Source organism: Amia ocellicauda, chromosome 9 (assembly GCF_036373705.1).
Source record: "Amia ocellicauda isolate fAmiCal2 chromosome 9, fAmiCal2.hap1, whole genome shotgun sequence".
In the NCBI taxonomy this organism is placed as follows: Eukaryota; Metazoa; Chordata; class Actinopteri; order Amiiformes; family Amiidae; genus Amia; species Amia ocellicauda.
In genome coordinates, this window is record NC_089858.1 from 17488770 (window position 1) to 17506632 (window position 17863).

The 17863-nt window shown below is 45.5% G+C and overlaps 1 protein-coding gene across 2 annotated transcripts in view; it reads right to left on the reverse strand.

The window, feature by feature from the left end:
* Window positions 1-3401: 3401 nt before the first annotated feature.
* Window positions 3402-17863, reverse strand: part of bcar1 (BCAR1 scaffold protein, Cas family member) — a 74700-nt gene continuing 60238 nt past the window's right edge. For both annotated transcript variants that reach the window (XM_066713535.1, XM_066713534.1), the window contains exons 3-7: window positions 12879-13022; window positions 9126-9239; window positions 7530-8774; window positions 5948-6037; window positions 3402-5639 (exon numbers count right to left, since the gene is read on the reverse strand). In XM_066713535.1, the coding sequence (XP_066569632.1) occupies window positions 5130-5639; window positions 5948-6037; window positions 7530-8774; window positions 9126-9239; window positions 12879-13022 (2103 nt within the window). In that variant the 3' untranslated portion in view covers window positions 3402-5129. The remainder of the gene's footprint in view (window positions 5640-5947; window positions 6038-7529; window positions 8775-9125; window positions 9240-12878; window positions 13023-17863) is intronic.

A 17863-nucleotide genomic window follows, 5' to 3' on the forward strand; every position in this document is an offset into this window, starting at 1 on the left:
TTCAGAAGCATGAAATAAAGTGCTGTCTTTTACTTCAGTTTCTATCTGCCTTGTATCTTGATTAAGCATTAACTGCACGTATTTAAATTAGGATCGCTTTATTATCTCGTTATGTGATGTTATGTCGGTGTAAATAAGTGGCATTTGCAAGGCTAGTTGTGTGCTAAAGTTTCATTGTTTCCAGTTAGTTTTCTAACGGTCTCTTTGTAATTAGGGTCTGATTAAATGAAAACTTTGATCCACCCGCTATAGCAAACTAAAAACCTGAACATCATAGCGGTTAATTTCTGATTGAAGAAATTGCCATCTTACTAAAAATGACCCCGTAAATGATTACAATACTTTCGTTTTCTGTTAGCGGCTGGTCGGAGTTTTGTAATCCCAGCCTTAGTTAGGACTCGTTTTGTGCCTGTTTCTCGGGTTTTGTCAGATCTTGTATAAGTAACGTGCTGTGCTGTTTCAATGTATTTAGAGCCTCGTATTAACAGTCAGTAGCTCTTTTATAATGACATTCATTTGTATGTTAGTATAATGTGTGAATGTTATTTAACGCTCTTGTCTATTTCATTGTGTTATAGTTTCACACTATGTGGCGCCTAATGTACAACAGCCACACTTTTTCGCGTCTTTTTTCCAAAGATTTTACTAAAATCTTGTATTTGTATGTATTTTTACAGATTTGCAACCTAAATATTTATCGTTTGACTAAATCTTTAGCTAAATTCTAAATATGGGCTTTGCCAAACTAAACATTTACCTTTGAAATAAATATTTAACTCAAATATGCGTTACAAAATAAATACATAGCGTTTCAATAAATGTTTAGTTTAAATCTAAATGTTAAATCTAAATGTTATATCTAAATGAAAAATCTAAATGATAAATCAAAAGATTTACCAATCTGGAAAACACTCAAGATTTACGTTAAATCTGTGGAAAAAAATACATGTACAAAAAAAAAAAGTGTACTGTTTTACATTTGGCACCCCAAATTACACCCATCCTTTTAATGGTACAAATAAAGGACAAATATATATATATATATATATATATATATATATATATATATATATATATATATATATATATATATATATTTGTCCTTTATTTGTACCATTAAAAGGATGGGTGTAATATATATATATATAGTATATGTATATGTATATATATATATATAGTGTCACTCCCATATTTATGTCGATTAGCACAGTAGGCTGCTGTGGAAAATATCACATGATGACACACAATTTATAAATACCCCAGAACCTATTTCTGAAAATAATGATATTAATATTCTCTGACCCTGGATTTTATTAGGCTGTCAAAATCACTTACCACAACAAACAATACATGCAGGTTTAGATTTTAACATTAATGTATCTATTTTTATCAGGCTAATTATGTGAGTGGTTTTGAAGAGCATGTGACTCATTGTGCTGTGGTTATAGACATAGAGAAAGATGAGAAACTGTAGATATAGGTCACAGTTTTGACACTTTGACTATATGGAGAAAAAGCAGAAACCGCCATAGTTCCTGTGGATGTGGGTTTTGATATAAAGCATGCAGACGCATGTACTGGACCACAGGTTTGCAGTTGGATGTAAAACTGTCTGCCTGGACCCTTACATCAGTATCTACAGAAGCATGCAGGGCAGAGGTGCATTTCCTGCAGAGCGCAGGCACCAGTTTTTAGGCTGTAGTGTGCTGGAGAGCTATTTTTATTAATGGATGTTCTTTTCTGTTTATTTTACCCAGGCATTTGAAGCATATTTTGTTATTTGAAATACCAGTAGGTGCTAAATTAAGTCTTATTGCTGTGACATTAGCATTCATAAAATAACTTCAGTTTTAAAACATCTTACAGTTAAATTACCTGTTTTTCTGCCTGGCTTTCAATCACACCAGAGATTTCTTCTTCCTTCTTCCTCTTTCCTGGTGAACAAACAGGAAGTTGGGCTCTCAGTGAAAGAAAAGCTATTCAGGATTATACAGGCAATTATTAGGCTCTCATCATTGCTTGAGAGACCTGTCAATCATCAAGTTGGACTGATGAATGGTTGTTTAGATCCTGTCTGTCCTTTTCCTAACATAACTGTATAGGGTGCCTGTTTGTGTGTTTCTATGGAGATTGTACTCATTAGATGTAGCAAAGTGGGAGGACAGAATGCAGGTACAGAGGTTCTAGAGCTTCCACAGTGATGTCATTTCAGACTAGAGCCCTTCAGCTTCAGTGGGGGGTAATTTTCAATAGCCAATCTGCCTGTGCCGTCCCTATTTAGGGCAATCATCATGCTGTCTCCATAACAGTTAGAGCAGAAAATATGAAAAACGTCAACTTCACAAAATAAAATCCCAAATGAAATGCCTTTTCATATGAAGGATGTATTCATACCTTAGGAGATGATCACCCACTGCCCTGGATGTACACATTTACAATAAAATGACACTGCACTGCTCCCAGGTGAGGGAAGGTAATATCTCTTCTCTAGTGACCATCCCCACTATGTGATCTCAGCTTCATGTGTACAGAAGTGTCTCTGCGCCAGAGGCTACTCAATTCACCTCTGTTTTCACCCGTAATAGCGTGGGAGTAAAGTGCTGTGTAACTAATCACAGGTCATGCCATTCAATTGGATTTGATCTCCAAGACAATTCAGTAACCTGCAGTAACCTGAGGTGCCTCAGTATCACCCCCCCGATCCACATGGTACTTTGCACAGAGTGGACCTCCACCGTGTGGCTAGGACTTGAAGAGACAGTCCTCTTTAGAGAATCGGAGCTCAGCAATGAAGGACCATTTGTGATTTGATTGGTGTTTTTACCCTATTGTAGCATCGAGTGTGATATTGACACTGTCCTTGTTGTCAAGACAGATGTCAAGTAAATTATACACGGTTACATTTTTTTCAATGAAAAAATATATTAAACATTTTTCAGTTATGTATTGTACACACAGTTGGACTATTCTCTTTGCCCACAGCAGTTGTTCTTTGTAATGTAGGCCCTACACTTAAGACTGGATAGAGTCAAACTATATTCAGAACACTGCACTGCACTGAATTGGCTCTCTGAGTGATGAGATTTAGGTGTTAATTGCTTTTGATTTTTGCTATTGAAATGGTCAACAGAGAGTGATCAAAATTTACAGGAAATTCACTTGCTGTTGTGCCTGCAGCTGTGGTGTGAAATTGTGACTCTGTGACTCATAAGCATCGGCACTTTCATTAGCAACGGAGGTGAGTGCCGATGCTTATGGTCGAGTCCAACCCATAAGCACCAAGAAAAAAATAAATACAGGATGAATTTCAAAGCTGTTTCCTCCCCTGGAGAATGTGCTCAGACTTTGCTTTGCTGACCCAGTGAAAATCCCCCAAAACAGTGTTTAAAGGAAGTAAAACATTGGTTTTCCATTTTTGTTTAATTATTATAATTTGTTTAATTGATGTTTTTCTTGTTACAGCTGTTTGACAATGCTCTTTCCAGAAAGCCAGCAGCAGTTCACTTCTGCTCTGCAGGGGGAAGCTCTGCAAATCCCCCCTGGGCAACACGTAGCGCACGCCTGCAAGAACAGCTTGGGCACAGAACTCCTTTGGCAGTCAGTGTGAACGGTGGGTGGAAGTAACGAAAATGCCGATAAAAAAAGAAGAAAAAAAAGAAGAAGCACCAACACCAAACTCACAGGCCTGGCGACTCGCAGTCTTGTGTGTGCAGAGAACAGGCGAGGAGAGACTAACACCATCAAGACACCCAACGTCCCTCATCACCCGCCCACCACATCCTCAGACACCCCCGTCCAGCAGGGGAGTGGGGCAACCAAGTCGGAGTTTACTTCACATCGATCAGCGTGTTAAAGAAGATACCGTCCTTGGAGGTTCTGCCAGCACAAGGACAATAAAACTGCCTCATGCTATAGAGTTTTGCTTCTTTAACTATCATCATCATTATTATTATTATTATTATTATTACCATGTGATTGTCCTTGTGTTTAACTGAAAGTCCCGTTTCACAGCGATTTTATACTGTAATTTTGTTTCTTTCGGCAGATAAGCAGAAATAAGGGTACATTGGCCTTTACAGATCAGATCCCTGCCCACCAGGGAAACAGGTACAGATGTTTAAACAAACAAACAAAAATTAAGAATGAAAAAAAGAAGATAAGAAAGCGTCCGAGGGCCCCAGGGCCAGTGAAGCCCCACTGCTGAGATCTGGAGCCCAGTGGCTGACGCAGTAAGGTGTCACAGCTGGGCCTGGCATGACTGCTCAGCTGAGAGACAAGCCTTACGTTTGCTAAGAAAGAGAATTATGTAAATGCTGACATCATCCCTTAAGGATCGTTCTGGGAGCCTAACCCCCTTCATTATGCTGTTTTGTCTTGGGCTTTACTTTTCTTTTTTCTTCCTTTGTTTTTTTCTTTTCCCCCCCCCTCTCCAACAGCCAAGCCGAGATCTTATTAAGATGATTCATTCTGCGTAATTAGAACCTTTTAATTAGCACGGAGAGCTCTTTAATTAAAACAGTCCCATGACAATGCAAATCATAGCACTGCTACTAATTGTCTGTCACAGAAGAAACTTCACTGCCCCCCCACCCCCGCCCCCGCCGCCGCCCCGCCCCGCCCCTGCACTCCTTATTAACCAGACCCTCAGAATAGAAAGCCACCGTTCTCTTCAGTACAAATCAACAGCAGTGAAAAATAATTACTTCTTTTTTTCAAACTTACTACATGACAGTTTAAAAAAAATCTTTTTTCTTTCTTTTATCGGAGGAGAAAACAGCATAAGTACGTCTACATACACGTGTTTCAATTTAAACACTCTTGTATTCATCTTTTGTAATAATAATAACAATAATAATTATAATAATAATTATAACAATAATAATCAATAAAGTCTAAAAACTACTTTTTGTATTTTTTCAGATTGTTTATCTTCAAAAACATATAGTATAGTTCATTCTGTTCCCCTTTTCGCTAGTAGTAACTTAAATATTTACAATGATTCATATACAACTAATGGCCCTGCCCAGTCTGATAAATTTGTCCTTTTTAAAAATAAAAAGCACAAAAAAAAGTTTATATAAGTCCGCCGTCTCTGTAGAATAATTTCATTTTGATTCTGGTGTCCAGTCTCAAATGGCAGCCAGCTGTCCCAGCACCATGCGGAACTGCTGCGTGGAGTTCGCCAGGCCCCTGACCCTGTCAATCATGTCCTTGGCCGCAGTGGCTGATGGGTACTGTAAGGCGGCGGTCTTGGTGGTCACCACGATCTCCTTCAGCTTGTCGCAGAGCAGGTTGCTGTGCTGTGTCACCTTGTTGCGGATCTCCGGGGCCTTGGCCTGGCGTGACAGGGTGTCACCGATGAAGACCAGCTTGTGGGCGCTGAGGATGACGAACTTGCTGTGGGCCACGAAGATCTTGGGTGGCTGGTTATTGTTGATGGAGGAGTAGAAGGCGTCGATGGCGTTGGTCAGCGTGGTGATGTTGGCCTCGCACTGCTCCGCGTAGAACAGCAGCAGCTGCCGGTCGCCGGGGCTCAGCTTGCTGCGCGTGGGGGGGTAGTGTGAGGGCGGGGTCCAGTTGGACATGTCGTTATCAATCGGGCGCGTCACCTCCTGCTCCAGCCGCTCGAACTGCTTCAGCTGAGGGGAGGAGAGGAGAGGGAAGAGGTCAGCGTGCACAGGAAGCAACAGGCTGCACTGTGAATGACTCCCTCATTACTCATGGGTAAGAGGAAAATGGTGGTAACTGAAGGATAGTTGTGAGAGTGCCGCTGCTGTGACAAGTACGTCTCCACGCACAGGGAGGGAACGTGCTTTCATACTCTGCAACACAGCCCGAGAGTTCAAAGCAAGTCGCTGCCCACGGATCTTGAGTAGAATGAGATTTTATACAACTGCCGACCCCCGGGGGCTGTGATTAACCACAGAACAGCTACACCTGGGCTCACCTGCTGCTGCTCCAGCTGTGGCTTGTTCTGTCGGATAATGTTTCCTTTCTCTAACAGCTCCTTCTGGTTCTTTTCAAACTCCTCCTTCCCCTGGTGAACAAAGAGCAGGGAGAAAATATATATTTATATATATGGATAGAACAAAATGGCCGTGTGTAGACTGAAAAAGGGCGACACTGAGAACAATACCTAAGACTAACTAACTCAGCACTGTGGATGATCAACGTAAGCATGTATACAGAACTTCTGTGCAGTGTAAAGTACAGGTTATATAGTTAATTACAGCTACGCCTTTGTAGACACATGGTCACGTCAAGAGCATGTCATGGTGAGATTCAAAGACGTAATAAATTAAAAGTAACAGAGTATAGCTGTTTTTCTACATTATGCTTATCTTATGCACACATTATACAGAACAGAATAATACACCTGCATTCATTCACCAATGTATCCCTTGGCTGACTTCTGTTAGGTCAAATTAATGCCTGCACAGAAATAACTTTGCGACTGGAAATTACTCAGAGTGTGATATATCGGGCTGCCAGCAGAGGGTGGTGTGGGTCCACCTTCCACACTGCCAGCCTGGTTGCGGCCATGCTTTCCCAGGGCAGGCCATGCTGGGCCGCCCAGGGCCACTTAGGAATGTGCCTCATCTGGAGTCTGTTGCGGTTGTACATTTTTCCCGTCCCGTGTGCATAAACATAGGATCTCATGGGTACATATACGTCAGAGACAGGGAAGCCAGTGCTGAATCTAGAGGCACAGTCACATATCTGTGCAAGCAAGAATCACGGGGGAGGAAATTATTGTACGTCTGATGCCAAACCAAGCTGAAAATCACAACCGTTGCCTTTGACTTTGGCCCCTTCTGTCTTAATGTTATGAAACCCTGATCCTGACAGGAGACTGTTCTTCAAGGTCAGGTTCTGAGGAGTTGTTTAAAAAAGTTCGTTTTTGTTTTCCATGATTTCAAAAATTGGTATCTGTTTATGTAACCAATCGCACAGGACACCTGTAGCCCATCCGTTCCTGAGTAATGAACAGACAGACAACAAATAAGCTCTCCGGTTCTACCCTAATCTAGTCAATCTTTGCTCTCTACTCCAGCTGACTCAGGCAGACCTTAAAGAGTATTGAAGACTGACCGAAAGAAAACAGTTTGACTTCTTGATATACTGAAATGTACTGCTCTATGACCACCATTTGCTATCTGAAGAGTGCAGGCTTCGATAATTGCTCGCCTACACAGTACTGAGAAAAGATGTGCGATGGCAACCGTGCAGCAGATAAACGCAACAGTTCGGGTGCCATGCTGCTGAGCTTCTCATCGAAGCAAAAGTGGAAGTTCCCAGAGTCATGTATCAACAGCAGCGCAATAAAGATGGCTAAAACAAACACTGTGTCATTCAAAAACAACTCACTACAGAGCGTCTGAGATGACTGATAATTGCACCAATAACAAGAGGGGGGGTTGTGTGAAAACAGGGGGCACATAATAACTGCTGCAGTGAGACTGTAAGCTATCAGGAAATCCACAGAGAAAAAAGAAAAAAGAAGCACCACTCTTAACTGAAGGATCTACCTGCAGATGCACATAGTCGTAGTCCTCCAGCCAGCCTCCCTCTGTGTTCTCGTACTGGCTGTCTGGCGACTCCTCTGCCATGAACTTGGGCGGCGAGGGGAGCGGCCGGGACTGGATGTTGGCCTTCTCGGGGAGGCCGCTCTGGTAGGCGGAGATGTTGTTGTTGTTGGTCACCTGGCCCAGGGCATCGAGCCCGGCCTGGGAGAGGGTGTGCCGGGAGTCACCCAGCAGAGGAGTCTGTGGCGCCTGCTGCTGCTGTGGCTGCTTTGTCCTTTTGAACAGCAGAGAGGCGTTGCCATGCAGGAAGGAGGCCAGCTGCTTTGTGTCATCGGGGACACCCCGGGAGCACAGCACCAAGCGGTCCAGGTCGTCCCCGGCAGTGTTCTTGCCAGCCACCAGCACGCTCAGGGCCCAGTTGCAACTGTCCAGTGCCTGGCTATGCTTCAGCAGCCCCTGGTAGCCCTCGTCCATCTTCAGCACCTGCTTGCTGAGCTTGGCCTGCAGCGTACGATCAGTGGCCTGGGCGGCGTTGGCCACAGCCCCCGTGGCGAATTCCAGCAGCTCCCTAACCGAGCTCTTGACCCGCTCAACAGCCAATCGAATGCCCTGCAGGTTGACCTCCATCTGCTCTGGGCTGCGCCAGCCACTGTTGATGTAGGCCATGAGGCCGGAGACAGAGCCCTCTACACCATGCTGTAGCTTCACCAGCACCTCCATGGCCACGTCCAGCTCCAGGTTCAGTTCCTTGCCCACCGCCGGCTTGGACTCCTTGACCGGGATGACGTCCAGGGAGGAGGTGGACAGGTTACTGCGTGTGCTGCCCGTGCTGGAGGCCGACAGCCGCTTGAAGTTGATGCTGAGCTCCTCGGTGGAGGTCGCGTCCCGCACCACCTGTGGGGGCACGTCATAGATATAGTCGCCCGCGTCGTCGCCCCCCGTCCTGCCCCCCGCCTGGTGCTCCCGGGGGAAGTCATAGACATCCAACGAGTGCTGTCCCGAGCGCAGGCTGGCTGGGATGTCGTAGACCTCCTGCCCCAGCATGACCGGGTCCTGCAGCTTGCCTGATAGTGGCGGCACATCATACACATCCTCCTGGAGGTGCTCTGCTGGCAGCACCTGCGACAGGAACTGCTTGTTGTCGGGGCTCTTCTTCATCGTCACAAAGTGTGGCGGGACGTCGTAGGTCTCCTCTCGCAGGGGCCCATCAGGCACGTCCTTGCTGACAGAAGGGGGGAAGTCGTACACCTGCGAGACAATAGACACATCATCATGATTATTAGTAGTAGTAGACGTAGGATTATTATAATTATTATAATTATTATAATTATTACTTATCCTTTTGGCTTTTATCCAAGGCGATTCAGCAACCACACAATGTGATTTACAACACTGCACTATATTTCATTTTCACGAGATGGGAGCGAATGACACAGCCGCTCTCCATCCCTGGGCCTCCAACTGCCTGGACTACAAGGCCACAGTGTGCCCCCAGGCCCCCGTCCGCTAGTCCTGCTGTCTGTCTCTCTGTGTGTGTCTCTATCTGTGTCTATGCCTGTGCCCGTCTGTGCGTTTGTCTGTCCGTGGTTCTTAGCTCACCGTTTGCTGGGAGACGAGGTGGCTCTTCTCGACACTCGGTGGTGTGTCGTAGATCTCCTGCATGACCTCGCGACTTGGGGGGCCCTTCACCGCCATGGGAGGGGTGTCGTATACCTACAGAGTTGGGGGGGGAGGACAGGGTGATGAGTCTAGCAGCTTATAGGTCTTTTTCAGTGATTACCTACTTCAGGCCTGAGGCTTCAATTAGGCAAGTTAATTGAATAATTAGTTTGGGTGAATGAACTGATGGTGAGCTCAGGTGTCAGGAAGGGAGAACAGGTGACCCCTTTGGCCCTTTTCTGGCTGGAGTGGATTTGAAGGACACTGATCTGATCGCTCTTATTGAAGCCGTGCTCTTCTTTGAGTGGAAGTGGGGGGATAACAGCAACTCAAACCCATCAGCTGGATAGCAAATTCTTTAAAAACAGGTAAAACTTTAACATTAAGTAAATGGGCATTTTGGGACCATAGTGGAGTCTATCTTCACAAGCTTCTCCACATATGAAGAGAGCAGCACAATCCTGTCTGCCTGTCCATAAGCCCACACATCTCCCCTCAGATAGCTGTCCCATTAACTACTTGTCAAATTCAAATGTTCTCCCCCCCACCTATTTTTTCTCGCACTGAAGGATTGTTCTTCAGATGCATAAACAAGCACAGCATTCAAGGCCACGGATGAATAGAGTCCATTGTGGCAACAGAGACAATCCACGAGAGCACGCAGAGAGACACCAGCACACCCTTGCTGGACAGAACAGTTCCTGTCTCAAAGGACCTCGTTTTATTCTCATGAAATCTCCCTTCTCTGCTGCAGATCGAAACCAACACCACAATGGCTGCAGTCAGGGCTGGGAACTGCATGGCCATTTCCATAAGGTACATTAAAAAGCAAAGTAAAATAAAAACACACCATACACTCCAATGTTTTGTGTTTGTTTACAAGCTCCTCAGACCGACCTGTTCACAACGACAATTCCTACACTTAATCCTGCGTTGTTTGTTGCCAGGTTGTGTTGGATGACTCAAGCAAGTTATGCAATCAGGTGAATATTACTAATATTCCAATTTAATTTAAGTAAAACTGTTTTGTGCTCACTTAGGGTAAATAATCGCTCTCGTTTCCAACACGGTGCAAGTGAACCTCCCTTCGATGCGTAGCTAACTGCATCAGGATTTGGGTTTCTGCTGCAATGCCAAAAGCAAATAAAAAGTTTTTATTTGGCAGAGGCTCTGGGATAAACTATAATTGTAACCCTAATTAATGTCACTGAATTTTACAGTCATGACACATTAATAAAATTACATAAAATTCGTAATCATGTGCTCAGAGATCTGCTTTTATTTATACATTATATATTTTCAGTTGAGGAGAAACAAAATGTTATGCGGATGTGTGTTCTGGTTAGAGTGGTGTTGTGAGATAAACTTTGTGGGAGCAGCAGGCTGTTAAGCATACAAATTGTACATTGTGTGCCCTTGCAGAGCCAAGGCAAATTATACCGAATCGCACTCTACACTCGCAATCTGTATTAACACAGTTAAATGTGCCCTTTCTGCTTGTTGTCTTCAAGTGAGCAGATTAGCAATTATAATTCTGCCTAAGCAGTGTGATATCATCTGCTCTGGAGGCCTTTCTGAGGGAGTCAGGTGGGGGGGGAGGCAGCGGGCAAAGGGGCGCTTTGAATATTAACTTCAAGCGGAAGACCAGTGTTTGCCCTGAGGGTAGGTCTAGAAGACCAGAACGACAAGAGGAAATTAAATACGAGGAAAAAGAGTGTTATTGTGGAGCTCTACCAGCAACTGCATTTGTCCTGCTGGCTTTTCTGTCACTTCATTTCATCCACCCTGCCCCGCCCCTTCATTATTTATGAATTTACATTTTGGCAGAGGTGCGTTATGCTTCCTGGAAGTATGACCCCTTCAGGTAGAGAGGGTCAAAAAAGTCCAGGTTATAATTTTGAGGCACCAGCAGAGGAGCTACATGTGGTGTCAGGGCTGAAGTGTGTAAAACAGTGTTAGCTCTGCTGCATTGTGGGTCTTGGCAAATCTCATAGATCTGTGGTCTGTGGGAGAAAGGGTGGCGGTCTGTAACTAAATCTGTGCAGCTGAAATACGACAGAAATATGTACAACCGACAGACTCCCGCCCCCTGCTCCGTCAGCAACGAGTACGCAATAAGAGACAACAAGTATAAAATAAATTAAATAAGTAAAAAAAAAAAAAAAAACACACCTTCTGCACCATGAAAAGGAGACAACGCTGCCACAGCTGTTGCAGCATTCATGCCAATAAAAAACAAATCAAATCAGGGTTTATAAACTTCGCACTGAATTAAAGAAATGCATCTCTTCCATTTTTAATCTCCCTGGCTGTGATTTCAGTGCATGTGGCTGGTTCTCCCTGGGCACCTCAGCAGTGAATGTGAGAGCCCCCAATGTGAGTGAGAGAGAGAGAGAGAGAGAGAGAAAGAGGGAGAGACGAAGAGAGAGTGAGCAAGGGAGGGGTGGCTTTCATCTGAAACAGGCAGATGCACACAGCAATCTGGGGGGAACTTCACATCGGATTGGTACTCATGAATTACTTCTGCGTCTGTCTGGAACGGTCTAATCTAATTCCAGTTCCTCCGGAGTGTGAGTGCCATCCCCGCATCAGCAGTCATCCGCTTCCCAGGCTGCTGCTGTGAAAGGCCCTGGAGCTGACAAACAGACCCTCCACGGAGCCGGGCTGCTGAGATTCTGGGAAAGCCGTGCGGGTGCAGTGGCATTCTGGCGGCATTACTGGGTAATGGAGTCACTGCTCTGTGAAAAATCCATCCGGGAGGTGAGAGGGCCGAGTTAATCTTTTCTGAACACAGTGCTGCTCCAGCTCAGCGGGTCCTGGAATTTGGAAAGTACCGACACATTCTGACGCCAGAAGCGCCTGGGACTGGATGAGGCTCGTCAGTACGTTATCGGATCACAGATGATTGAGTAACTTTTCTGTTTGCGAAAATAAATCCTTTCAGTTTCCCCCCCCTCAAGCAGGATGGGTAACTGTTCTGGGGGTGCTATTTCAAGCTTTTTCCTTTCCTTGACCTCAACGCAAACACTATAACCATTCAAGATCCCCCCAAAAAGGGAGTGTATATTTCACAAAAATGATACTGACGGTATTACTGTCCAAGACAAACCAGACAAATCTTCTCCACAAATAGAAATAGGAGCAGAAGGAGCAGTGCCCTATAGCCAGAGCTATTTTGAAATTCTTAGAAATCAAATATTAATTTGAAATGAAACACTTTAAAAATGGATAACTCCAGTGTGTGCAGCATTGGAATGAAACAGGAATTCATTTTCCCCAGCCTGGACCCACAGCCTGGGCTGCTCTGATACTTCAGAAGCCAAAGTTTCCCAGACACTGTATGAATTATGGAGCACTCATAAAAAAGAAAGAGGAAAGAGAAGAAGCTATGAGGATGCAGGTGCTCTACTCTTTTACTCTAGAAAGTCTGAATTTAGGAATCAACTCGTCCATCTGATCCCTCCAAAGTTCACTGCAGACTGCTTCTGTGCACAAAAATATTGTGCACAGCAAAAAGGACTGATATATATATTTATAGACAAATTAAAACATCAGGGAACACTGTGATTCTGATTCAGGGACAGACAGACAGACAAATAGAGAGACAGATCTACAGATAGACAGACCTCAACACAGACAGGCCAATAGATAGACAGACAAACAGACAGAAAGGCAGGTGAACAGTGTGGTTACCTGTTGGTTGTACTGTCCTCGGGTGGGGGGCACGTCGTAGATGTCTTGGGAGGGGGGGAGGTGGCGCGGGACATCATACTCGTCTTGTTCAGCCTTGCTTGTGTCGTACACATACACCTGCCCCACACGTGTTGGAACCACCACCTGTAGGGGGCAGCAGAGAGCAGGGGGCCATCAGAAATGTGGCAGCACACACATTAAACCAAGTACCTATTTCTAGGGGCTTTTCACGTTGATGTATGTATGTATTTATTTAAAGAAAGTGTTATCATAAGTGGTATCCACCTCCCTGCCTTCCTCGCCACAAACACGCCACATTTCAAGACAGCGGGGATTTAAGCCAGACCAGACACGGAGCACAGCACTGGGCCTTGGCAGTGTAGTGTGGGAAAATCAGGGTCGGACCATTGTCTGGGATGTTTGTTCTGTGCATTACAACACACTGGGTCATTCCAGCTGACCTGTCCTGTGAAAATACGCATTATGGGATATTATCATAAGTGCAGACTAGTGGATTAAGAGGGTGCCAGGGCTCTGCGATACGGACAGGTAGGCAGTTGGCGGCTGGTGGTAAAAGCTGGAGGCGTTAAAGGATATTTTTCCAGTATCATCTTTTTAATAACACGCATCAAGTCACTCCTTTCATTTTTTCGCCTGCATTTGGATTTGAAAACTGGCAGGCAAGTACATGAGTCCTGACAGCTCTGCACCGGCCCTGCAACGCTGGCTCTGCTATTGAAAGGCACTTAAGCATTCTGACACAGTGTAGCTCAGAGCTGCTGCTCTGTAATGATGTGAGCTCTGAAACCCTTAAGCGTGGCGAACACTCGAACAAAGTACCTTTTTATGGAGGCTGTTTTCTTTGCTTTTCTTTTTTTTCTTCTCAGAATGTGTTATGTAAGTTTGGTAACTTGTTTTCCTAAGAGACAAGGACTTCTCTGGTGTATGTTTTGTAATTTGTCTGTGCGGTACTCTATGTCCCATGCAAATACTACCTCTCTTGCTCTCTCTCTCTTTCTCTCTCTCTCTATATATATTCTTTCTTTCTGAAGTGTATATTTACTTTAAGATGATTCTGTCCAATTAAGTCAAACCTCATAATAATCGCCCCCCTTTATTTCAGAATACCGTTACGCAGTCACAGAAGAAGAGACAGAGCAGTGTATTTCGGGGAGGACATGCTCAGTGGCCTGTATGTTCTGTAGTTTTGCAAAATGACACTTGATGCCTGTAAGAGCTCGAGTGGTGGCATCAAGGGAACATGTTTATCGCGTGTGCAGGATATCTGGAAAGGAGCGAACGGCAAACGAGGGGCGCAGTATCTGTGCACAGAGCTCTCACGCAACCTCTCTCGAGAAACTGAGCCAGCACTCTGGAGCAGGAGGTCGCAGGGCTGGCTGCGTCTAGTCTTCTTGGGGCGCAGTAATTACTGGCCTGCGCGGCGGAGAGTGTTGAAATACTGTAATTTTCATCAAAGCGTCCAAGGAGTGCTGATAAGACTTAATGGTACACACTCTCAGGAGGTATATTACTACAGCAACAACACAACCCCCCCAGTTTCCCTCCACAGACCCCCACTCACACACACAACCCCCCTCCTGAGCATGTTGCTGTGGTGATAAGAAAAACTGGTGGACTGGTGAGCTCTCCGCCGCTTAAACAAAACTCACAGAGCCTTTACTGCACTGACCTTCCAAGAGGCAATGCTGAATTTAGTGCTGAATATGTGAGTGCAGACGAGAACAGGGCATCTCTGCTGTGGTGGCGGCTACATGGTTAGTGCAGGGACAGGTCTGTGTTGTAGAAGCTGCAGTAACCATGATGCTATCAGGATACACCATTAAACTGGAACATTACTGTTTGCCACGCTATTACCAAGCAGGCAGTGGACAGAGCTGTAAGTGATTATGAGGTGTGTGTGTCTGTTTTGAGAGTGTGTGTGCTTGTGAGTATGTGTGTGTGTCTGTTTTGACTGTGTGTGTGTGTGTTTTTCTTTCTAAGCTACTGTATTTATCCTTGCCATTATATTTAATGCTGCTGCACTTCTATAAACTATGCATCAGCTTCTGTCAGCCACAGTAATCTCTGGTGAGGGTTTACTGCCGTGAAGGTAATCTTTATGGAAAATATGAACTCCACGTTTTTTTATGCGAACCATCTGGAGTTCCAGCCTCACTCACACGGCTGCTGAGCACAGCGAGAGGAGTGGAAAATAACTCTTTCGCAGCTGGGGCAGGGACAGGCAGGCCTGTGCACACGCGCACACATACACACTCGCACACAAAGCCACCCGGCACTGCAGTGTGCTGTCAAGGTAGAGACAGACCACTGAAATTAAGACTACTCCTTTGAGCCAGCTGGGAGCAGGGTTAGGGGCAGGCTAGCTTGTTGGGGTTTTGAGGAGATGGGCCATGGCAGAAAACATCTTATGAACATACTCACAGAGAAAGTCTACCACGGGAACTCTGAGGGGCACAGAAGTATCCCAGAATTCCACATTCTGGTTCTGAGCCTAACAACCTGCCAGTCTGTCTGTTTGTCAGCGAGATCTGATGTCCTGACACATTCAGGCGGGGGGTGGGCAGTGCCTGACTATTGGACCAGTGAACCGCACCCACAACACAACACAACACAACACAACACACGTCGCTGGGCTGTAGAGGTAGAGATGCCCCCAGGCAGCTGTCAGGCCATCCTACGTCCGTCTCCCCCTGCCCATTCGCAGCGATGCTAACTTCATTACTATCAGGAGAGGGAAGGGCCTGCCTGGGATGAAGCCACCACGATGACACTGATGAGATTAAGGCTGAAATGTTTTCCAAAGGCCTTAATTTCTTAATTTGCTAACAGCATTCTGAGGTGGCTTAAATCTTATTTGCGATAAACCAGTTTCACCGAGCCACCATTTAACTCCTCAAGAGTCGCTACTTGGCAGCTGATGAACTTGCCCATTAGATGAAGCCATTAGAGCTAGCTGATAACAATCACTTTACAGGAGCCTTAATTGAGGTTTTAAATTCCCCATTTCTGACTTTCATTTGCTTAAATACCACTCTCCGCCCCCCGCTTATTGGCTGAGTGAGGTGGCTGTGCGTTTTTCATGCCTAATGCTCTGCAAAGACAGGGGCTGTGAGGTTTGTCAGCTCAGACGATTTGTCCCTGTTAGTCCATGCTGGGTTTAAGGTGGAACGCAGCCCACAGCTCTATCATCGTTCGGGAGAGGAGTCCAACCCCCCTCACCTCCAGCAGATTAGTTTGGAGTTTCAGGCCGCAAGCAAAACAATAAGCAAGAAATGTGTCACCCACGCACGGGTCACAAACAGGAAATGGCTGCTGCTTCCTGCTGAGGAGGGGAGAGTCCCTGGCACACTGGCTCATGGCAAGAAGAGTTTCTAGAGGTCAGACACAGGGCTGGCCTCACGCATTACAAAACCGCCACACCGCTCCCAGGCAGCGCCGCCCAGATGTGAGCTCAGCCACCAGATTCATGGCCTGTGTTCTGCAAGCAGCAGCAGTCAGGTGTACAGGGCAGTAGCAGCTCATTATGAAGTTCCATTTCAACCCTTCTGCTGAAAAATTGGCTCGGGTCAGAGGATGTGTTTGTACTGGCGCTCAAGTCTGTTTTCCTGGCACATTTTGCTGGGAGATTATGTCTGTCCCAGCATGTTGTGCTGAAGTCAAAATGCACACGTTCGCAGGCAATTTTTCTGTATGATGCGATATACAGTGTCGGTTTTAAAATGTACTGAGCAGGTAGAGAACAGGTTGAACAAACTAGCGAAAAACTGCCTGCAGGAGTCATGGGTCTCCAAGACTCCTAGTGCCTCCCTCTGGCTGAGGTATGGAAAAAAATGAAACGCACACACACAGATGGATGGACACACAGAGACACACACAGGCACACACATACTTCACAGCCCAGTAATCAATGCAGCTTTGTTAAACATTAAGGACAATGTGGCCGCTAATTACACGCTGTAATCTGGTAATACTGTATCTCTGCCCTATTGGCCTTGTATCCATGGAGACCACACTGAGAGAGGGCGCTTGTGCTTCCTTCTTATGATAGAATAAACACACTGCGCTCTCACTGAGGTCAGCACTTTGTAGCTTCAGACACGCGCACATTGATCAGTTTTGATTTCCTTAGTCTGTGGTGGCCGATGGCTTGTAAGCTACCATGCCATGCATGGCCCCTGTGTCCCTGAACAAAGTGTCTTCCACCACAAGCCTACCCCATCTCAGAGAGCTCATGGTTAATTCCTCACTACCTGCCACAGTGGCTGCACTCTCAACTGCATGCCAACAGTGTGAGGCAGTCAGAGCGCCGTGACATTGAAAAGCACCTCACATTCTTTACCAACTAAACACCGTGACTCTCCTATCTTGAAATACACATTAACAGTCTGATGTAGATAGGGGAAACTCGAGCACTCCGGTGAATAGCGATGTGAACGACGCAATCTGTGGAGTTTAAGCCAAGAGGCAGGTTCTTAAGTGCGCACCTCGCTACCACTACAGCATCATCATCATCCACAACATTTTCAAAAACCCTGAGAACCCACCCTCATCATTCCCCCTGAATCTTAACCCTCCCAAACCGAACCACCACCCCTAAAAGCTCTCCCTGACACAAACCCTCATCTAAAGACTAGCTCTGACCCAGACCCTTATCGTAACCCTAGTCCAGTACGAACGCAGACCCTGATAAGAACCCAGCCTCTTTGCCAAGGCCTAACCCCAAAGCAACAACTGTACTCTTACAAGATCAGTTTTCTTGGCTGGTCCTTCTTTTGTAGAACAATGTGCACAATGTGATCATATAACAGGGATAAATATTTACTTTTTATAAGTACAGCTGTAATATATAACATATTTCAGACAAGAAACACAAGTAGCTTTACTTTGCTAATCGGGTTTCTGCTCAGCACAAATATATGATTGTTTGGGAAATAGGGCAAAGCTGTATCGGAGATGGAAGTGGT